At 35.0% G+C, this 21,866-nt stretch overlaps 1 protein-coding gene and 1 long non-coding RNA gene across 3 annotated transcripts in view; one reads left to right on the top strand and one right to left on the bottom strand.

Annotated features, from left to right (window-relative positions):
- Window positions 1-1,729: 1,729 nt before the first annotated feature.
- On the bottom strand, window positions 1,730-7,606 carry LOC109541082. The gene is made up of 3 exons (XR_002172280.2): window positions 5,150-7,606; window positions 3,700-3,765; window positions 1,730-2,095 (listed from the first exon to the last, which is right to left on the bottom strand). It is a non-coding gene; the product is annotated as an uncharacterized LOC109541082 (long non-coding RNA).
- A 2-nt stretch (window positions 7,607-7,608) lies between these two features.
- LOC109541081 (protein grainyhead) overlaps window positions 7,609-21,866 on the top strand; it is a 58,473-nt gene continuing 44,215 nt past the window's right edge. For both annotated transcript variants that reach the window (XM_019909776.2, XM_019909778.2), the window contains exons 1-2: window positions 7,609-7,815; window positions 11,903-12,734. In XM_019909776.2, the coding sequence (XP_019765335.2) occupies window positions 12,061-12,734 (674 nt within the window). In that variant the 5' untranslated portion in view covers window positions 7,609-7,815; window positions 11,903-12,060. The remainder of the gene's footprint in view (window positions 7,816-11,902; window positions 12,735-21,866) is intronic.

The following is a 21,866-nucleotide window of genomic DNA, read 5'->3' as shown; positions in this document are numbered from 1 at the left end:
ATTTTCAAACATTTCCACGGTATTAGTGATTGTTTAACTGTAATAATTATAGATCTTCGTTTAGTGTCTAAAAACTTAAAATCAACCGACTCCCAGAAACTGTCTCTGTAATTATTTTCCGATGGTTAAAGCATGTATTGAATGGATCTACTCAGCTTATGATTTTCACCACTTTTACCGTTTGAAGTTAACAATTCGGTTACTTTAAAAAAATGAGCTGTTTTCTGGGTCGCTGCAAAAGTTACGCAAAAAAGCGTTAAAAGTTTTTTAAATGCAGTTCATCCTCTACTCAGGGGCTGAAGAAAATCACCGCAAATATCTAACAGAAAACTTTCCCCTGCACGCTAAAGTTCAGGTGTAGTTATCGACTGAGAAAACGGTTCTCTTTCGGTTTAGTTGGCGCACTCTGTAAATAAACACTTTTTTAGCAATGTTTCGATAATTTTAAGAAATTTGTCTATAAGAAAATTGGTTTCAAAATTATTGAATTTCAACTAGTGAAAGAATCAACACTTTTCTAGATTCAAGCTAGAAAATGCTCGTTTTTTTCAGTTAAATTGCATATACATGCTTTTATTGAAGGTCTTTTGCCAACCAAAATCGGACAGAATGTCGCGATTTATTTGCCAGTGATCTCAGATACAATTTTGCCGAAAAGTGACATTGTACATTAAAAAAAGACTCTGAGATCAATTACAATTCGGTAATGGAAATCCAAAACGCAATATAAATTACAACAGGAAATTTTTTCATTGCGTCTAAAGTTTAAACGCATTGGCTGAAGTATACAATACAAGGCATTATGTAAACAGCAATTCTGTACATGTACGGAATACAATTTTGAGAACATTATAAGAAATTGGCAATTCAATTGACCCTTTGGTTTGCCTTCGGTGTCCGAACAATTCTTTTGTCGACGAAGAAGAATGAGGGAATTACACGCAGTACCAATCACCAATGCCATCTTTGAAGCCCGCACTTAAAAATTATTCCTTTGTATTCAAAATCGTACTGTTTTTATCAGCGACATATTCCATTTATGTATTCAATTACGTGGCGGTATTTTACAAAAACTTGTTGGTTTCAAGTTTTTTTTCGAAATTCCGATATATTCAGTTGTTTATATTTTTGTGCAATGGGGCGTTGACATTTTGCCCCCCTTTAAATCCCCTTCCCCCTCTAAATACTACATACATAAACGGATCTATCTAAAAGCTCTTCAATAATGTCTCTAATTTTGTTACATTTTATTACATAAATTGTTACTTGAGACGCCAATTTAGATTCTCTGGCAAACACGTTTTCTAAGCACATCTCTAATGGTACCTACTTATCCATTTGGAATTATTTTATCGGTTTACTTACATCGTCAAATGTAACCGACTTTTAATTACAATATTGGCATGCGTATAATAAAAGGAATAAAAAGAATTTATTTCAGCAAAAATATTTAACACTTTAAGCATTAAATGTTATCGGTTTTGTCTCTGTATATAAAATAAAGAACTCCACTTAATGTTGTTGTTTATGGTCAGTGTCGTGCGGTGTTAAGGAACCGTTTACTGCAAATTCTAATAAATTTCCTTCGGGGAGCAAGAATTTGTTTTCTTAAACAATTAATTCAAAAGGTCAAAAAATTTATTGGCGTCAGTTGCTTTTGATGTATAGACGTAGAACCTTTCCAAAAAAGCAATAAGGTCATGAAACAAATACTACTAATAAACTAGACTTTTTAAATAAAACGCGGCACTTTATTTGATGTGATAATAACACAAATGTCTGTTGCAGTCATTCACTTGCGTTTGTTAAACTGTCTGAGTTCAAACTTTATCGCATCGAAATCGACTGCAAATGAAGTAAAAATTGCCGACATTGTACAGCCTTTACAATAAGGAGGTACAACGCCACTGGTTCGGCAAATATAAACCGATGGTCCATTTGAAGCGAATATCCATCGGACAGTCATCCACGCCTACTTTTTTACTTGCATCTCCGTTCATTACTGGTAATTTGTATGCCAGAATCGTATGGTGCTTATATGGATAGGGGCAGCCATCGCATGTCCACTCGTTTTTTTTGCCATCCTCTATTTCCGCTAAAGATATTTCAAGTGGATACGGTTCAAACTGACAATACAATTTATTGTTTAATGACTCATTGTAAGTAATGTCTATGTGCGATTAAAACGAAGGTATGTTTCAATGTTTCACTTAAAATTTCTATTACTCTTCGATACTTCGTCGCTCTTTTGCAATGACCTAAATTGCTGACGAGTTAACATACAGTTGATTTTAATACCATTCATTCTTCGGGAATTTTCACATTCCTATACTTTCAAATAAGCATAATGATTACATTAACTGAATGTTATGCGGTGATATCAACACATACTGGTTCAATTGCTCCGGAGCGATGGATCCCCTTTGCCCATTCCAGTTGGAATATCACCTTTAAAATATGTAAAAAGACGAGTATTATCCTGTTTTCCAACCAGGAAGCGAGAGTTTTTTGTACGGCTTTGAAGATGAGCCATCCCGAGAGGGCACAACTTGACCCATAAGGTCCCCTAATACGGAGACAAAATTGCGTTTTAATTCGTGTTTAACTCTCTTTTTTGCCTGGCTTAGTACGTGCATTCCGGTTTTTATTCAAATTATTCATTTACAATTCAAGGAAGCATTAAAAAGACCCCACACCGTTAAGGGTGGCGTTTGTCATTTTCTACTCATCCACAATAAGTTTCGAATTTCCTAAGAACATTTTGACGGTTAAAATAGAGTTCCTTTCGCACGTTCGCAATTGAAATAGAACAAACAGGTGAAACTAAAAATGTACGTTACAAGTCCCACGAAAGTTCCCGTACAAACTCAAAAACCCCTTTAAGGCAACAACGTAAAATATGACCATCAAATCTAAATCGGACATTGTGAAAATTCTCACGAAAATAGCGGTATGTCACCAGAAAAACCTGTATGTCCAGTTTTGGTCAGTCCGTTAGGGTAGTTCAAGGGTCAAACTTTACGAAATATGGAGGGTAACTTTAATATCTAAAAGGGTTTATTCTCACGAATTGTCCGGCACAGATAAATAGGGTAGAATGGTCAAGTGAATTTGAAAGGCGCGCTTCTCATCTTCAAAATAAAGCTTTGGTCTTTGAAAACGAACTGGTTTTTCCTTTTCAATTCAGAATACATACTTTATACTTTGTGTAGCGGCCCTCGCGGTGTTTTTAGTATCAGTTTATCTATGGTAGGCCGTTTTTTGGGTTTCGGACTCCCATTACTGAACGCGAATAAGCTAAAACGATTCGTCAGAATTTACTAACAGAATTTATTTTAATTCACCTGGTGTGGCTTTCGTTTTCATTATCTCACTTTCCGTTGAACAATCAATAGAAATTACAATTGAACAAGTCGGTCTGGGCAGTGGTAGGAAAACAGCGTTTTACCACTTGTTTTGAAACGACCAAGCTTTCGGCAATTAATTTTTTGTCCTCATCAGCGCTAGAAAAATCTGCTATGGGAAATTCTCTAGAATTTTCAGTTGGCATGCACTTTCCACAGTTGGGAACACACGCTTTCCAGCCATGGTAAAACTGAGCGAAAAACGTTCTGTTTTCTTACCGCAGACCGAATCCGCAAGACAACTTGTTCAAATGCTCTTGTACTCATTAAGAAATAACCTCCTAATCGAACTTACCTTGTGAGCAGTTGGGACTTTGAAGTAAATCGGCAACTTTTTTGCCAGCGGAGTTTTCTATTTCATCTGGAAATTAAGAATGTTATTACTATATCTGTAAAGAAACAGTTAATCTAAGAATTGAAAAAGTTGATTCTCAGAGAGCGGGAATGGGAAAAGATATATTCAAAAGAAACTAATCCTAATACCAGGCTGGCAAATCGGAGAAATAGATAGAGCCAAAGTAAATAAAATTAAGCAAACTTCAATTAAAATCAAAGGTATTTTTTCGAATGAGTGAATCTGGTATAAAAAGGTAAATGCAGGTCTATGCATAAAAAGTTAAACATCTTTTGTTAAGACAACAAGGGGTTAGTTCTTCTAGGGAGGTCGATTATCATCACACCTTTTCATATTGAAAGTTTCTTCAACAGTTGGATTATATCTCAAATATTGCCGGGTGCGGGTATATGCCACATGATGAAGCATTAAAAAGGGGTGCATAATAATTATCTTGGTGGCATTTTTTTGCGCTTTCAGTTGTGAATATCGATGTATGTGAATTCTGGTGTGCTTTTCTCAAAATTGATTTACTGCTCAGCTATATCAGCAAATGTGCTTCAGAATTTTTTTACCAGCTTAATGGATGTAAATTTTTTAATTAATACTAAAAACGCTTGTAATAGTGTTTGAAAAAACAGACAGATCTACTTGTCTTTGCAGATATAGTCCGGCTAACGGTTAATTGTCAATCGAGAGCCACTTTCAATGGTGAACAACGCAATATATCCTTATTTGAGCTTAGACTAAGCGAAAAAACGCATTGCTGTGTAAATCGTTTTTGCTACTTTTGGACCATTGCAGAAACTATTTTACAGTTACGTGCAGAAATCTTTTGTTTACAAACGTGAATGGCATATACTACCATTTCATTTACTGCCACTCTTGTGTTAAGTACCAGCAAATTTAAATTTAATTCAAATCGTACATATGGGAGTTGAATACTTAAGTGTTTCTAAATACACTGAAAGCCAGAAAGTACTGTACGATTATAAAGTAACCACTGTTTGCAATGCGCACCTCACTCCTAATAGTTTAATGCGATTGTAGAAATAGCCAAAAAAGACTAGCAGAAGGTAGAAAAACACTATCAAAAGCCTTTCAGCTTTTAAAACAAGCATGCCGAGTTTCCTCGCAAAGCCCATTCGAATCCCATCGGGAATTATGTGGTATACTCCGAACTTTGAAAGGCCCAATTATTGTCTGTTTTTGTATTTTTTCAATAATTCCAATTTAGAGTTAGTTTCATTCCGGAAAAAAATCAGATTTTCATCCATAATCTGACGTGATTATTTCCAAAAAACGCTCGATCCTTCCATACAAAACAAATACCCCGACCATGATCATCATCTCTTTTATTTTCAGGTACCATATGATGGGATTCATTATGTATCGAATATAGACTTTCTACCTGTTTATTTTTCATTGGTTGCTCTCTCTTTGTTATGCTCGAAGGATGCATCGCGTCATTTCATTTTCACAGCTTCTCAGTAGTAAACAAGCAGGTCACTATCTTTCAGATGGACTTGACTTTTTATAGTTGGTATCTTAACCCTTTAGTTTTTTGGGAGGTGTACAGTCTTAGACAAAATACGGTGGTCCGCATGGAATTCTCTGAAGCTTTTAAACGATCACCTGTAATTTCAAGCGAAAAATGCGTGTAATAAAACGTGCACAAGTTTTATAAGCGACTTTCTTGAAGCAACTGAAGCGTTCGTTTGAGAGTTTATTGAAACGTTACTCCTGAAAAAGTTGCCTCTTCATAAAAAGTTTTTGAGCAAAAGTTAAAAAAAGTGAAAATATCCCTAACTAGAATAAAGCCAAAACAAATTGCTGTACATGTATTATGAACACGCAACGGCTGTAAGTAAGCGGGGTTTATCATATGGTCATCGTACAAAATATATCATCGCAATGGAAATTGTAACATGAAAGTCCCTCATAATTTATGTACAGGGTTTCCATAGTGTCTTGCTTTACATGCATGCTCGTCAATTTTTATTGGCCGCTTGAAAGCTTTCTACAATGTTTAATTTACGGCGCCTACCGATTCAATATCTCGTTTAGGTACTGGAAAACTGTTCTCGCAATAAACATGTCAACACTAACTGTTAATGGTTAGGAAGAATCAATATACGAAATGGAGATTCACAAGATAAAGAATTACAATAAATCAAACGTTTGGATTTTAAGACACACCATACCAATTGTGCGAAATGCCCGATTTTATACCGAAATATTTACGTTACTGTCTTACGCGCGCATTGATGTCTCCTACTAATAGGCTAAGGAACCTTTTGATCTACAACTTAGATTTAATTTTATTGGGTTTGTTGCTGTGAATTTAACAATTTGATTAAAGACAAATTGTCGTGTAGCACAACAATTAACAATTATTACGTCACTGCCGAAAAGCTTGGAACAAACTAAATTACACTTGTGAATTTAATTTGGTAATTTTTTGCATGTAACAGTTATTTAGACGTGAATACTGACTACGGAAACTGAGGATGAAGTGCATATCGAAATAAATTCGAAACTAATAAAATTGAATAATATCCCTTCAACGTCTGAGAATTCGATGGTTCCCTAGATAAAACGGCTTATTACGTATTCATCTTGCGACGTAAATTATGCAGACATTGCCATAAATCTTCGACTCGAAATAAACTCTTTCCATGGCTGTCTTTAAATTGTTAATAAAAGGCAATATCATAAGAATAGCAATAAATTACAGAAATTTAATATTTTGAATGTATCGAGGCATCGATACGATGCGGCTTTAATTAAGGTAATTGATGAGCCTTATTTGAAAACGGATATCTGTGTTATTAAAAAGGGTTCAGGTTTTTACGATTTCAGAAATATCAAAATAAACATGATATTTAACGCTTCGGTTACTAAAGGCGACGTAATTTCAATTGGATCTAGCATATGCATAAATGAGAATGAGCTTGTTCTGTAGAAGTCATGGCGATGGCCCTAAAACCAAAAACAACAATGATTCTCCGTTTCTTCTTCTACGTTACGTCAATAAAATCTGCTGCTAGACAGACGCAGACAGGCATGCAGACATATATTCCCATCTCTTTTTGATTACATCTTAAAGCGGCCATGATTTTATAAGATCGCCAGTGCTGCCCCCTCGCTCGATTCTTTGATGCTGGATCTTATATACCATGTGGTCGCAGGAGGATGAACATCATCCGAAGCACCACCGAGATGCTGCTCATTTGTATCTTCATTTTTTCAGGGACGAATTTGGCCCATTCACGCTCTGATACTGAACTGGAACATTCTCAAACCCTCTTTGTCTTGTTTATTTATATATTTAAGGAGTTTTCAAATGAAAATAATGGCCAGTTAACATTGTTTGGTTACGCGGGAATGTTAAGCAGCAAAAAATAGCTCCCTTAGTGAAATGCAATAACACGCCTATCGTTTGTTTCGAGCAGAATTGTTTGATGATGATGAAGACGGTCTGCGCTGGCATGGTTTGGGAGCTGTAGTAATATGTCGTGAATTTCTGGGAAAGCGTGGATTAATTCAGAGAAGTGGCCTAAAACTAGCACTGTTTGGGAACTAAGTTGTGGTTCACGCGTCTAGGATAAACAGTAAAAAATAAGCAAAATGTTAGCAGGATGACTTGTAAATGAAATAAGTATGTTTTTTTACGAGTATACTGAGCACGGTTCTGACGCCGCGAAAGGTTTAGAGTCAATCATCGACCATCGCACCTGTGGTTCTTTCTTTCAGTTAATACGAAGAACCTGTGGTACGGTAAGACCCGCTGGTGCGCACGCTGCTATATACCTGCGATCGGCTTTGAGTCGCTGTAACCTAACAGTCAGTAGAGTATTAGTTCGAAACACTTGTAGACGTTAGTATGTTATTAAACATTGATTTATAACTAAAACTGATAAATGCATGTTGCCAAAGAATAGTAGGAGAGCATGCATCTCTCACAAAATCGTCGTGTCGTGTAGTGTCGGCCCCGTGATCATGCCACCCTTGCCCTTCTTGTGAGACCGAAACGAACAAAGGGATTCGCTCGTTCACTGCAGGCCGCAGACGTAGGTAATACCATACGCATGTTGTTACTGCTCATCTCTGACTTTAGGCAATTGGAGCTTCTATCAGCAACACACTGTATACATATGCTAATCCATCTTGGTCGATCTCACTGCACACCAAATAACAACAGTCTGTTTACTTCCAGAGTGAGCAACAACCGGCTTGTTCGCTCTGCTCAGTCACACTTACTTCTATTCAATATTGAATGATTACAATAACACCTGTTATCCCAGGTTGACAGACCTGTTCATCAACTAATGCTTACTCAATCTTGAATGACGGCTCGAACGATCCTTCCAACTAGTTTGGTTCTGGTTTAATACGGATATTTTGCACTTGTTCTTCTAGACTTGTGCACCAGACAGATCGCCGGCTATCCCTTTTCACTGCTGCGTTCCAACCACAAGTTCTTCAATTTGCATTCGATTCTCTCCTAATGGCACTTTGCCATTAGGTACCAACCGCGCATTATTTACATTGTAGTCTTGTATTCTATGTAAACGGACTTTGTTTACAAATTAAACAACTTTTGACGTCATCAGCTAGTGCAAATATACATAGGTACCCCCAGTCAACGTGCTCATGCGCAGGTCGCTGTTTACATAGCAAGCCTTTCAATGTGTTAAATTGTTGCTTTATTATTCTCATTATTGTTATTATTCTTCTTGAAAATCATGAGCAGGATCATTCTTTATGTTCGCAATCTCGCTTGAGACTCACGCTGCACGACTGTAAACGTTGCATTGGGAGGTTACTGTCTTATGCGGGCATTGAAATCTCCTACTAATAGGCTAATAAGCCGTTTAATTTACAACTACCTTTGATTTTTATTTATTTAACTGGATTTTCACAATAAATTTCTGCCTAGTCTTTTTCTACAACATCACTGGCACATTAGTCGCCCCACCAAACCGCATTATTTGACCAATTTTTTTTTTCATTTAAAAAGTGATGGTTTTTGGGTCGGCGTCTGCATTTTCTGAACGGAACTTTAAACATCATTAATAAATGAGATTCTTATAAGTCATCGGTTGAAAAATTGATGATTTACGGCTTATTAGGCCGTCGTGTGTAGGAATTTCGTTCTCTTCTGATGTTAGCAAAACGACCGTAAACCCGCATTTTTTCAAACTATAATTTATAAAACTTTCATTTATCAATGATGTTCAAACGCCCTTCCATTGATTACAAGCGACAATTCAAAAGGTTGCTGTTCTATGCACGCATTGAGCTCTCCTGCTAATAGCCGTAAACGCTAATACACGGTTAAAATCCGTTCGTTTTCGCATCGTTATGATGAAATGTTAGAAGTCAGCTTCTTAAAAAAATTACAACCGACATTTCCAAGGGTAAATTTCTAATGTTACTGTCCCACAGAGGAAACCTTTGAATAAATCTCTGTTCTAATATTAATTGGGACTCACTGAACAATAAAGCAGTCACTCACCGATCATATTCAATTTCCTTATAAACGTATTCACTATTATTCCTTCGGATTCCAGTCATAATTAATGTTCTTATTAATATTCCATCAAAAAGTACTTAAAAATTAATTAAATTAAGTCAGTTGTAATCATGGCTATCCACATTTACTATTCATAATAACATTTTTTTGTTTGGGAGTGTGGAATCGAGATGCGATCGAAAAATCGTACGATTTATTAGGGAAATTATTGCGAATTCTCAAAATTGTTTGCTGACTGTGCAATGACGATGTTGGCAGCTATTTTCGAAGTAAAATTACAAGAAATTAGGGGGTGGTTATTGCACCAATTCAGTGTGAGAGCAATATGCAGGTGTAAAGTCGATTACGGCCAACAAAATGATCTTCATTAATTGGCCCACTTTATTGGCCAATAAATCGGAGAAACCTGCATAGTGAAATACCGGCAAAGTTAAAAAATCTGTTTTCAAAAAGTAGTGTCTATTACCATTTGAAATTGAAGAGTGGATGAATACTGGACCCTGTCTGTATAAATGACTCAGCACTCAACATGACTTCTTTTTATAGCCGAAAAAGCGTTCACGTTTTATTGGCTTCGGATTAGACCCCTGTCAATGGAATAGCTAGACACCCCCTGGTTGATACCACTGTTAAATAAATGGGTGCAGCAGCATGGTTGATGGATAATTCTCCCCTGAGGTTTCGTTAATTTTTCTACCGAGAATGTGCGGGTACCAAAGTGGTTCAGATTTTTTTTCTGACGCCTGCACTTGCTAAAAAGTCAGTCACAAAATAAGTAAAAACATAATACTTTAAGAGCTACATCAGACTTGATGGTATCCCTTCCATTACCCATGGGTAATTAGTTCGGAAAATGCCGTTCAACCTTAGATGTAATTCTTCCAATATAAAATAATCTAGCTCTATATTATATGATTGCGATTGAATTCATTTATTAGACGGCAATATTTCTGTCTAGAAGTCACACTGAAATAATTCAACAAAAAGAAGAAACTATGATTTATATCTGAAGGAATTTGATTTCAAAGTAGATTCTCTACGTCAATCGATTTACTGACGCACAGATCATCAGTTCCGTCATTTATCATTTTCTATAGCAAATCTATGAGAGTTGATAGATTTGAGTGAATTATTTCCCATTGAGAAATCCGTTCAAGAGGTAAAAGCCTGGTTTCCAACTGAAAGCGACTTTAGAAATCGCAATTACAATGTATAATTAATTTTACCTTGTACATATATGGAAGGTTCTGGCCTTCAAATCGCCCTTTTTACACGCATTATTACTTATGCCGATGAAAAACGAAAACATTGTTGTCACTTACACGTTCAGAATAAATTATTTTAAATCAAACCGTACGGCCAATAAGCTGTGACGATAAGCTATGACCAATCCCGATTGAGTACCACTGTTGAATTTTAATGACGATAAGTGGCCGGGTGTTAAATAAAGATTAAGAAAATCGGACGCCGATTTACTTTATCGAATTTATACCTTCAGCAGCATTTTACGGCTTTTGGAAATTGTCTTTTGCATAAACGTTTACTCGCAATTGACCAGGAGGCTCTCTGATAATGAATCAGAGGCGTTACCAGAAGGCCTTCTGAGTAAGTTGAGTCCACCTGAACAATACTCTAGAAATAATTCATAAAACGTCCAGATACATTCTGTTAAGGATCGGCTGCGCCTGAGCCGATGGAAATTATAATGAGGGAATATGCTTTTTTACGTTAAATGTGAATATTCTAATGTGATGCGATACTAATTATTTTTTAAGTATTCCACAGTATTTTCCAAGGAGTATCACTGGGTTCATTGCCATTTGATTAATACGCGGGAATATTTAACAATCTTGAAAAATTGTGGTCGGACCATTAGGTCTGTAGGAATTTTGTGATGTTGTGTGTGTGTGTTCCCTTCGCTTGAAACACCTGTGAAGATGATGGCGACGAAAGCCGAAAATATCATGAAATCATAAACGACTACAGCAGTAGAATTTCAGATCTCAATGACACCCATTATTGAGCATCAGTCAAATAAATATTCAGTAGCTGGTAACCCAGGGGTCAAAACTAGTTTGAGAATCATGCGTTGACTGGAGATGTACCAAAGCAATGCAATCAAATGACCTCGACAGTCGTTCCAATCGACCTGTTAGGTCAAGTGTCAGTATTTGAATGCATTAAGCATATTATGTGGAAACCCTTGAACGTAAATAACTGCATTTAGTGGTAAACCGGTCGCAACCACCCTCTGGCACGTGGATTTCTGGTCGAAGCGGCAAAAACTACCTGAAAACTGCATTCATATTCATTCACACCGTCAATGAACGGGTTCCCGCTTGTTGAGGTTCCGGTTTGCTATTTGTTACCGGTTCCGTACCTGTCAGTAACCCTCTGTACTCTCTTGCATAACTGGTTGGGACCGATATAACCCACATTAAGGATTTTTTCTATTGAAATTATGGGCTCGCGACGGAATAATCCCAGTGGGAGTTGTTTTATTAACTCGAAACCCCTGACGGTGCATATCATTTTTTTTATTTAAAGGGTCCATGTTTCGAACTATTTTCTGCATCATTGTTTTTATATGAATAATGAAATATTAACGTACTGTTTTTTTTTCAGACCGACTAGCAAGTTCTACAGTGCCCGACCAAAACAGAAGCCATACTAGTGCCATAACCATAATAATTATAGACATTTAATACGTAACGACAGTGCAATATTGCTTGACAGTGACTTATTTTCTGTGATATAAACTTGCCATATACGTTTCATTAACTATGACAAGACGCAGCATTGACAGCTCTTCCAGCCATTCCTCACCAATGCGAGATGATCAAGCAATGATCTCTCCTCCGCCTCGTCAAGTTTCGCCATCAGATAGATCGTCCCATCACGGAACACCAAGCTCACCATCGATGATGAGTTCAATGAGAACGGTTGATGTTATGGATTTGAAGAAAGAAATGGAAGAAGAAAGTGCCATGGGGAGGAATCCCTCTTATACTCAGGTTAAGACAGAAGTCCTCTACGAAAAGGAAGATGGGGACATATATGCTCAAAATATCGAAGATAAATCTGATACGCCCATCGACTTAATATATGAAGATGGCAATAAAACGGTTATATATACCACCACACCCGATCAGAAGGGTTTAGAAATTTACTCGGCGGACAATTCTGGAGAAATCACGATCAACAACATCGCAGCGCATCAGATTCAGGCCAACCAACATATGAGGGACGTTTTAGTTGATGAAAATTCTGGTGCGATGGTGAACTCTAATGGGCAAGCAGTCGGAAGTGCACAGGGTACGGTTTCCGTGGTACTTCAAGGGAACGGGCAGGGACTTCTTCAATATCCACATCAGGGCCAAATTCCTGGCGCCACCGTTTTGGTCCTGTCGGAGCTTGTTGAAGATGGGAATGGGGTTCCTGTTGTTGGACTGGCCAGGTAAATAATTCAACAAACTAACTTCACTGATCAAACAAGATAGGCTTTAGCGACCATTTGTTGAAACTGGTGAGTTTCCGGGTTTTTAGGCGATTACCTCTGACTCTGAATATGCAAACCCCTTGTGCAAGCGAAACGTCAGGAAAAAATTATGCTTCACAACGGCCTAAATACCCGCAGATATCACCAGTATTAACTTCATTTACATTCAAACTTTCTTGAATAAGAAATGAAATAAAAAATCATCATAATTCGGGTTTCGTTTATATGAAACCAATAAAACCATATAAATGCAAAAGTCCGAAATTGTGCAAATTAATGTCTCCACAGGGAACTCACAAAAGGTAAATATCATTAATAACACAATGGTGTGGTGTTATAGCTTTTTCGCTTGGCTGCATTTATAAAATTAAATGTCACAGACAAAATCCTACCTGCTAAACCAAATGACACTGTATCTTGGGGGAACCAAAGAGTCTGGGCCTTTTATCCGTCAATGGTACTATGCAATAGAAGCTGTTTAATATGATAGAAAATGATGTACGAGTATTTCTGGCATTAAAGAATTTCGGTAAAAATATTTTAGAGTAGGGGTACTTTGCCTCTGGAAGTTGTAGAGGCAAGTTTGCGCAAATTGCAGGAGCCCGTAAACCCACTTTTAACTTAGTGGTTATTATCGGTTGGCCTTTGGCATTTTAAGGCTTCGAATGGCCACAGTCGGCCATCGCAACGAAGCCAAGTCAGTTATTTTTATAAGCATTTAGCCTTGAAATATTTGTATGGGCCATCAGCTTAGAAAGCCGTAAAATTCATTATTCTTCAATTTATATTAGTTAGTATGTTTCCTCTTTTCCAACCGGTTATTTAGATACTGTGAATTTCAATATAAATATAATATACAAATTTTTATTACTCTACTACATCACTATAGCCGTTCAAATCTGTTTACAGCCGGCGTGTGATGCCAGTATCAAGGTTAATATAATTATTTTTAAAGATTTATCATTGGTCTCCAATTAGTATATAACAAATAAATAATATAGGCAATTCTAAATATTCACATGGTTGTAAACAAAATGTAGAATAACAGACGCAATATAAAACGTTGTCTCGTTATTATTGTATGACTAATTATGCATTAAAATTTCTCAAAAGTTCAAAGGTTCCAAAAAACTCTCGTGCAACAGCAATTGTATAGTAAAGATGCAAAAATAACGATTAATCAGAAACACTTCCACGATACCAAAAAATCTTTCAAAAAGCCCTCTCCTGGAATCATCAGACTATGTTTGCTAAGCAATTGAAAATACATTTTGGTAAATTGATATCAAAAGCAATCGCCATTCAAGAGAAATAAATTGGTATTTTAACCTGGACTTTTGGGCTCTAAATAGCTGTCAACCTTTAATTAGAGTCTCGGGTTAAATTTATTGTGATGTTTACTATCAGACCCCAGATATCGTTGCTTTTTATTCTTTCTTTTTTGAAACTAATGGCATGGTATTATCTTATATTTCTCTGTGACAGTCCATATTTTAAAGGTGCATTCGTCGTGCTCAGAACAATAATCGGGGAGGCCTTAGGGTGGTGAAGAATGACCTGAACTATGGATAATAATCAACATTAACCGCACATCATTTTATTACTAACGCAAATTTTAGATTCACCTCTGTACTAACACTACCTTTGCACCGTGGTTATTCATCGCTATTTTAACACAGATAAATTACTATACTATTGCATTCTGTAGTGAACTGGATATGTTTTTGGGCCCAGTCTTTTTAGCATTATTTTGATAATAATGAGTGAAAATAGAGTTGATTAACATCAATTTGCAGGGTTCTGGGAATATTTATAGACCATAAACTATCGTTAATTGTGTTGCTGTTATGTGAAAAAAAATTCTATTTGGTTTTCTATCTATTTCGTTCGAACCAGTGAAAACGTTGCTGGTGAATGGCACATATGATTCATTGTTTCTTCGCCCAGATAATAGTTAAACGGTTTTATAATAATTTCATATCAATGCCCATTGTGGTAGACTAATGACAACTATTTCAGGTTGCAATACTGGTAAATGTAAACGTTCCCCATATTTATTGTCACTGCAATTAGTTATAAATAATGTACTTTGGCTTAAGTGAAAAATGTCCAACTTATTATTAGCAGCTGAAAGCGCGGTACAATATATTACATTTATGCTTGTAAGTGAAATTAGTTTCAAAAATTCAAAATACTCAACTATTAATCTGCTTATCGAAAATATAAATCTTAATAAAAACCTAATGAGATATAACAGAATATCTGCTGATATGTATCTGACTGACCTATTATTGTGGCTATTTACATCATACTGGTGCACCTATTATGGCTCAGTTTTCCGATATTATTTGCTTTTCATTATTGTCAATGTGCAATGCGTAAGGCACAGATTATGTAAACTAGGAAAACAAAATCGAAACTTCTCTCTTCATTTTTCTCCAGTCAGTTCGGCATTTATCGATCATTTCCACCTGACAAACGTTACTTTCAAATATCAATATGATTTTTCTTTAAAGAACTTTTAGATGCAACAATTATTAATCGTTTGTGCCTAAGGCGTACAATTTTTATAGCTTTGCCACTACTGATTGCCGGATCGTGATTGAGATACTGAATAATCCGACTGGCGAATTAATAAGGAATTATTATTATTACCCCGTATTTTATATGTAATTGAGAATAGACGTCAGTGTGTAGACGGGGAATATTTCAAATATACTCTTAGCCCACGCAATATTCTAACGACGTAGCTTCCTTCGATATTAAAACAAAACCATAAAAGAGGACAGGTTGGGTATACCAGTGGCGTGGAAAATCCATCTACAAACCACATAAATCAAAAATGTTTGTTCGAGTTTGGTCCCATTTAAATACTTTTTTCCGCCTTTTCCTACAGTTTTTTCAAAGCGTGCTGAAATATGATTGAATTTGAACCTGGAACAATTGCAACTAGTCCAAATATGCAATCTGCAAAAGTGATGATTTACTCATCATTTTTAACCCGCTGTAGCGAAAAATATGGGCACAATTTAGCATACATATGCCAGGGTTCAAAACGACATGACCAGTTCCCAATAGAAAATGCACAAACCTTCCCTAACAAGCTATGAGTTCCTAAAAGAAAAGAAAAAGCCGCTGAAGCTTTTAAAGTACCTGGGGCCTGTAGAATTTTTTATATGATCTTGTCATGTTATTTGCCGTTAATTAATTTGGTTTCAAAATAATGGGTATCAGATCATTATAAATTGTAATAATCGAAATTATAAACCTAAACTGCATAGATCAAATAAATAGTGCAGATTTAAAACAATGGTATTGCTAGGGCCTAAATGGAACAATGCAATCGTTGTTGAGTGACCTGAAACGGAGGCTCAACGCTTTATGGATAGCCCCAGCTAGATAAACCTTAATTGCGACTTCAAGTGGGTTGCAATCTTTTAAATCTGAATGAAATAGTACAAAATGTCGAAGAATCAGATCACCAACACGTACCACTGGTGACCACTCCTTTCGGAGTAAACAAGCAGCAGTAGGCCAAGATAATCTAATCTACTTCGCTGCACGCAATGCGAAACTATTTCGTTTTTGCGAGTTGAAATAAAATCGTTCTCTTTGGTCGAAAACTGATCAGCTATTGCCTAAAAATAAGCAATTATCTCTTCCCTTGCCATGTGAAAGCTTCAAATCCGAATGCACATTTACCTACTGGCAAAAAAGCGGAAAAATGATGGATATTGAGTTATGGCGGATAATAAGCTAAATATGTCAGTGACGCTTTCTATAACGTATTGATTATTCATTAGATGTTAAGTTTTACTTCCTGTGTATGAAATCATGTGGAGCTAATCAATATGATTAACAGCAATCATGTGAAAATTTAATCAAGCAGTAAATGTGAAAATCTGTTTGAGGCCTCCCTTTAAACATCTACCTAACAAGATATCTACTTAATAATAGTTCCGTGTTTCAATTTCAAAACTTGTCGTTTGTTTTTCATCAAATGCCTCTGCGTATAATAAATATGTACGGCAATATGCGCAGTCAAACGAGAAATATTTTCCATGCAAATATCCTTTTTGACATGTGCATAATGGCGTATATGGCTATAAATTTAGGATCAAAATAACAGTGTTCTGAAAGTAACTGAACTCATGTGATATTAAACTGAGTGCGTAACTACATATTACAGATTCTTCATGACGGGAGTTCAGATGGCTCAAGGGCCTATACACTAAAAATGGCAGGCTTATTTTTCATTAACTTCGTGACTTAAGAGGTACCAACGACTTTTCATCACACATGACCAACCATTCATTTACCAAAAATGTTAACTAAACAAGTGGGTTTGTATATCAGGCGTGTCCTTACACACTGTAGATTTGAAGATTCGTTTATAGATAACTTTGACTTGCTAAATCCAACATACGATTAAGATAAAGAACTTGTGCATATTTTTCTATAGAAAACGGTTTTAAATGTTTAATTTTCTTTCAACTTTGTTGTGTAATAGCTTTATAATTTAGTTAGTAGGACAGTTTAAAGCGCCATTAATGATTTACACAAAAATAAAAGGAAATAACTGAAATATTAAAGTAAAGAACTGAGATATAACTTAGCTACCTGGGGTAATAAATAAACTTTATATTATATAGAGCGCTGCGTTATTACCTAATAAATCAATAATTCCAATGAACGCATTTCTGCATACAAATAAGTGTAAAAGGAAAGTTAATTGGCAATTACCAGTGTATAAGAACTGCAAAATAAAATGCTTTTCCATTTCTTATACTGATCGCTTTGGTTTACGCATTATAAATGGTTCATCGGAAATGGCTCACATTACCATTTCTTAATTATCCATCCTTTTTTGCTGGCCTCTCAGCCAACAAGTGTCTCCACCCTTTTTAAGTAAAACTAATAAACCCCTTTTTATTCGATCTCGGACATCTAATGGCAGTGTCTTTATATAGATTTATCAACGATTTATTTCACTTTTTATTCTAATTACAAAGCGAAATTTATACAATTAAACCGTATTTTTACTATTCATCTTGCAAAAAATTTAATATTATACTTTTATTTCTTCACCAATCGGGCCAAATAAAACAACAGACCAAAGAAATTAAAACGTAACTTGTAACTGCAACTAAAAAACTCCGTATAATATGTTCTAATTACTAACTAATCTGACTACTAAAACTTTTCATAATTTTATAACGTATGGTCGACTGAATTTACTGAAAGTTCAGCCATAATTATATGGAGAATAAATAATATATCATCTAGTTTTCAAATAAAGTTCTGTGTTAACACCAGCAAGAGCTAATTATTTAACTGTTTTAATAAATCGTATGTGTAAACAGCAATTAACCCGTTTCATAAGCCTTATTCAATTATTAATAGTCTGCCTCAATTAGAACAATTTTATGCGCTTATTCAGCTACAAGCACGATATATTTAGGAAATTATAAAATGGCTTAAAGTAAAAATATGTTCAAATACGTCGAAATAATACGTATAAATAAAGTCGAAAGGCATTAGATACTGATTTTATCTAAACTTTAAATCGTTTTTATGACAAATTTATGGCGTCTTCTTTTGTTTCATTATAATAAATTTGCTATTATGCGAATACATTTAAAGTAATTCTACATTTTCTCAAGCTGTATAACCAAAGGATTTTATAATACAACCAATGACGATTCTTAATAATTAGATAATCTGAAGAAGGCACTAATGTGATTTTCTTTTAAATAGAATTAATTCTGCTGCGACGGTTTGGCTTTCGAATATCTGTTTTATGTAAATAAATAAAGATATTATATCGTAAGGCACAGCTGACAGTAAATGTTTTGTATCTATGCCAATTTCGACATAAGGACTTGTAATCGAATAATAAATTCAAGTTTTGTAAGACGACATAATTTCAAATGACGCAATCCGTTTTATGTTAGAACTGCATGCCGTTAAAAAATTATACCATATAGAGACGGATCAGGGGTTACCGAAAATAACTAATGACTTTTTAAACTTGAAATTACCTATGTTGATAAGCATTTCTCACGCTAATAAAATCTGAGCAATATGCAATGACCTTGTCAATTTTACTGGGGGATAGAATTTGATAAATTACATCTTAAGGCCTCAGGTAGCGATATCTTAATATCTCAAAGGTATTTTAGACTAAAAAAATGTTATTAATATTAAGCAGTTTTCGCTCTCTATTCGCACTATTGGCTATAATGTAAATGAATGCTGGTTATGGTTTCTCACAAAGCCTAGAACACATCATACATACTTTGCTTTTTATATTTCTCTAAACCCCAAGTGACTTTCTGAAACCAAAAAGTAATTCAAAATACATTAATAACAACATATTAACATTTGATGTAGTGGCCAAAAAGAAACGCCCTTTGGAGAAAGTAGCATTTAGTCATAAAATAATGAAAATATGTCTTGACCATTTATAGGTGTATGTGTTAATGGCGCGAGCGTTTTACGTGAAAACAGCTGAAATTGTTGCGATATCTCGAAATAATCACTTAAATCATAACAGGGAAAGCTATAAGCTTACTACATAAAATATCAAGATATAGAACGCTTATAATAACTTTGGATACAATAAAGCATTGGATACAAGGCTTTATTAAGTTAATGGCATGCAAATTGTGTTAAAATAAGGTCAGCCTCCATAATGCACATTCTTGTTAAAAATTTGTTCTGTACTACTATTAAAGCATAATTTCTGAAATTTTCATTACTAACATTCCAGAGTTGGAATAATAATGCCAATTCATGAATTAGTAGTCTATAATGATAATGTGATAGACACTGTTAACAATTGGAGTAGTTACACAAAAATGTCCTTTCACAAAGACTTGCAAGCATCGAGACCCCACCTTTAAAAATTCATAACATACTATACAATTTGCTGTATGTAACGCTATTTATTTAATTTTCCTTGCAATGATAATTAAGGATATTTTGTATCAAAGACCAACTCTAATAGACGAGGAAAGAGCACCAGGTTCAAGGTAATTCAATTTGTTTTAATGTATAAATAAAGTGATGTAAGCACTATTGACTTCCACGGTAACAACTTGGTTGAATGATCAAACTTGCGTAAACGTTTTGCACAGTTTGTTGCTTTTTGCATATCAAGACAAATGAAAATTATCTGTTTGGTTTGTGCACTTAAAAACCAATTAAGAAAATGTTAAAAATGCAGTCAAAAATAAGGAAGCTAAATTTAATAGCGTTATTCACCATTTTCAGAAGAATTTCCTTGAATCATCTTTTTCCGCATACTTCGTTTATTCGCCAGTACATTATATGCTTTTTATTTCACCTAAAAATAAAAAAGGCACTTTACCGATAACTAACAACATAAAATTCTGACACTTTTATGTTTGACTTTATATCTCGTGGTATATTTTTGACCTTTTGCGAACTCTTCAAGGTTGAATTCAGTGTAGCCTCGGGGCCACAAGATCCTACGCAGATTTATATTTTACATAATTTGTATGGTTGCTGAAAATTTACTTATCTTTGCTTATATAAACGAATACCTGCCATGGAGATTATTATTTGTAAAATAATAAATTTCCCCTAAATTGATGAACGGTTTTTTTATTCGGGTGGAAAATGCCTGCAGATATACATTCCTGCGCGCCCTCTTAAAATAACAATTTATAGGCGGTAATTATTGGTCAGTGTCAATCATCCACATAAGGGTGGCCAAAAAGACTATTGATTTATATCCATCTACTCGTACATACTGTAATTGTATTATGCAACATTGAAAGGCATCTCCCAAGTTCTAAATATTTTATGGCGTCTTTTCGATTTTTTTACAGCCCAATTAAGGATTCTTATTCATTTTTTAATTACTATCCTATTCGAGAATTTATGGCTATTTTATCGCTTGATCCACGAGGTTCTTATAAGTTGTAAAATGCAGTCATATATCCACATATTAACATGAGAAATTTCGTTGGTTGGATTTTTACATTGTGTAACCCGATTTCAAAAGACTTTTTTTATTTTATGCAAGCTGATTTACAACCTTAATAAGAAACGCCATCAGACGGAAATTCGTGTACTTTGAATCGAGAAAAATGTGGGCATCTATTTTCTTTCAAACGCAGCATTGAATTAGTTTAGAAACTGTAATAAGTTCTTTACTTGAAACGGTGTTCGAAACATCTCAAATTCGATCGCCAAAATAAAAAAATTAAAGCAATTGTTCAATACCCAATGAACTTCGATAAAATAATCAGGCAATATTAGAATATTTATGAATGAAAAACAGGATTGTAAGGTGCGTAAAATGATCGAAAGAAATAATTATAATACACGGAAAGGATGAAACAAGTTTGAGGTGTGGGTGCAAACTTGTATGTTGATTTTCCAGTTATGTAAGTGTTTGGGACACCCTAGTCCGTACCGTAATCGTTTATAGGAAATTAAGCCTACCTCAACTTGTTTTTTGTGAAGCCTATTTACTATAACTGGTTTTTTTTTCTCGCCAAGTTACTTGCAATGCTAGATCAGGTTATTGGATGTTGACTGTATTTATACGCGCATTTTAATGTTCTTCTACTGGCAAGGGCCCAATTGAGAAAAATAACAGTCTCATCTTATCCTCTGATCAAAACACATACGTAATAACGGTCATACCAATTTATTAATAACTTTCACAAAATCCTTAACGTGACTTATAAAATTTATTAAACACATTTCAGATGGACAAATCTTATTGCTTCACCTCTGGCAATAAAGCAGTGTTGAGCAATAATGAAACAGTTTTGAATGCACCTACATCTACATACATCAGATATCGTGGGTCATTTAAAAAATGTTTCTTCTTGGCTAAATTTTGCTATATCTATGTGAAGGGCAAATTGTATGTAATTGTGTACATGGTTTTTATATCTGCAAAATAAAGTAATTAGTTAATTGTGAAACGCGCACTTAGTTGCTCATGACATAATAACGCGTCATTATATCACCGACATATTTAGATTAAAATTATTTCATTTTAAGAGTTTCTGTAATAATTAGTTATTCGTCAAAATTTAATTGAATAGT

The sequence above is a fragment of the Dendroctonus ponderosae genome, unplaced genomic scaffold (assembly GCF_020466585.1).
Source record: "Dendroctonus ponderosae isolate FM_Combo_2020 unplaced genomic scaffold, Dpon_F_20191213v2 Dpon_F_20191213_1, whole genome shotgun sequence".
Taxonomy (NCBI): Eukaryota; Metazoa; Arthropoda; class Insecta; order Coleoptera; family Curculionidae; genus Dendroctonus; species Dendroctonus ponderosae.
Note: the sequence above shows the minus strand (reverse complement) of the source record. Positions and strands in the feature narration are given on the sequence as shown.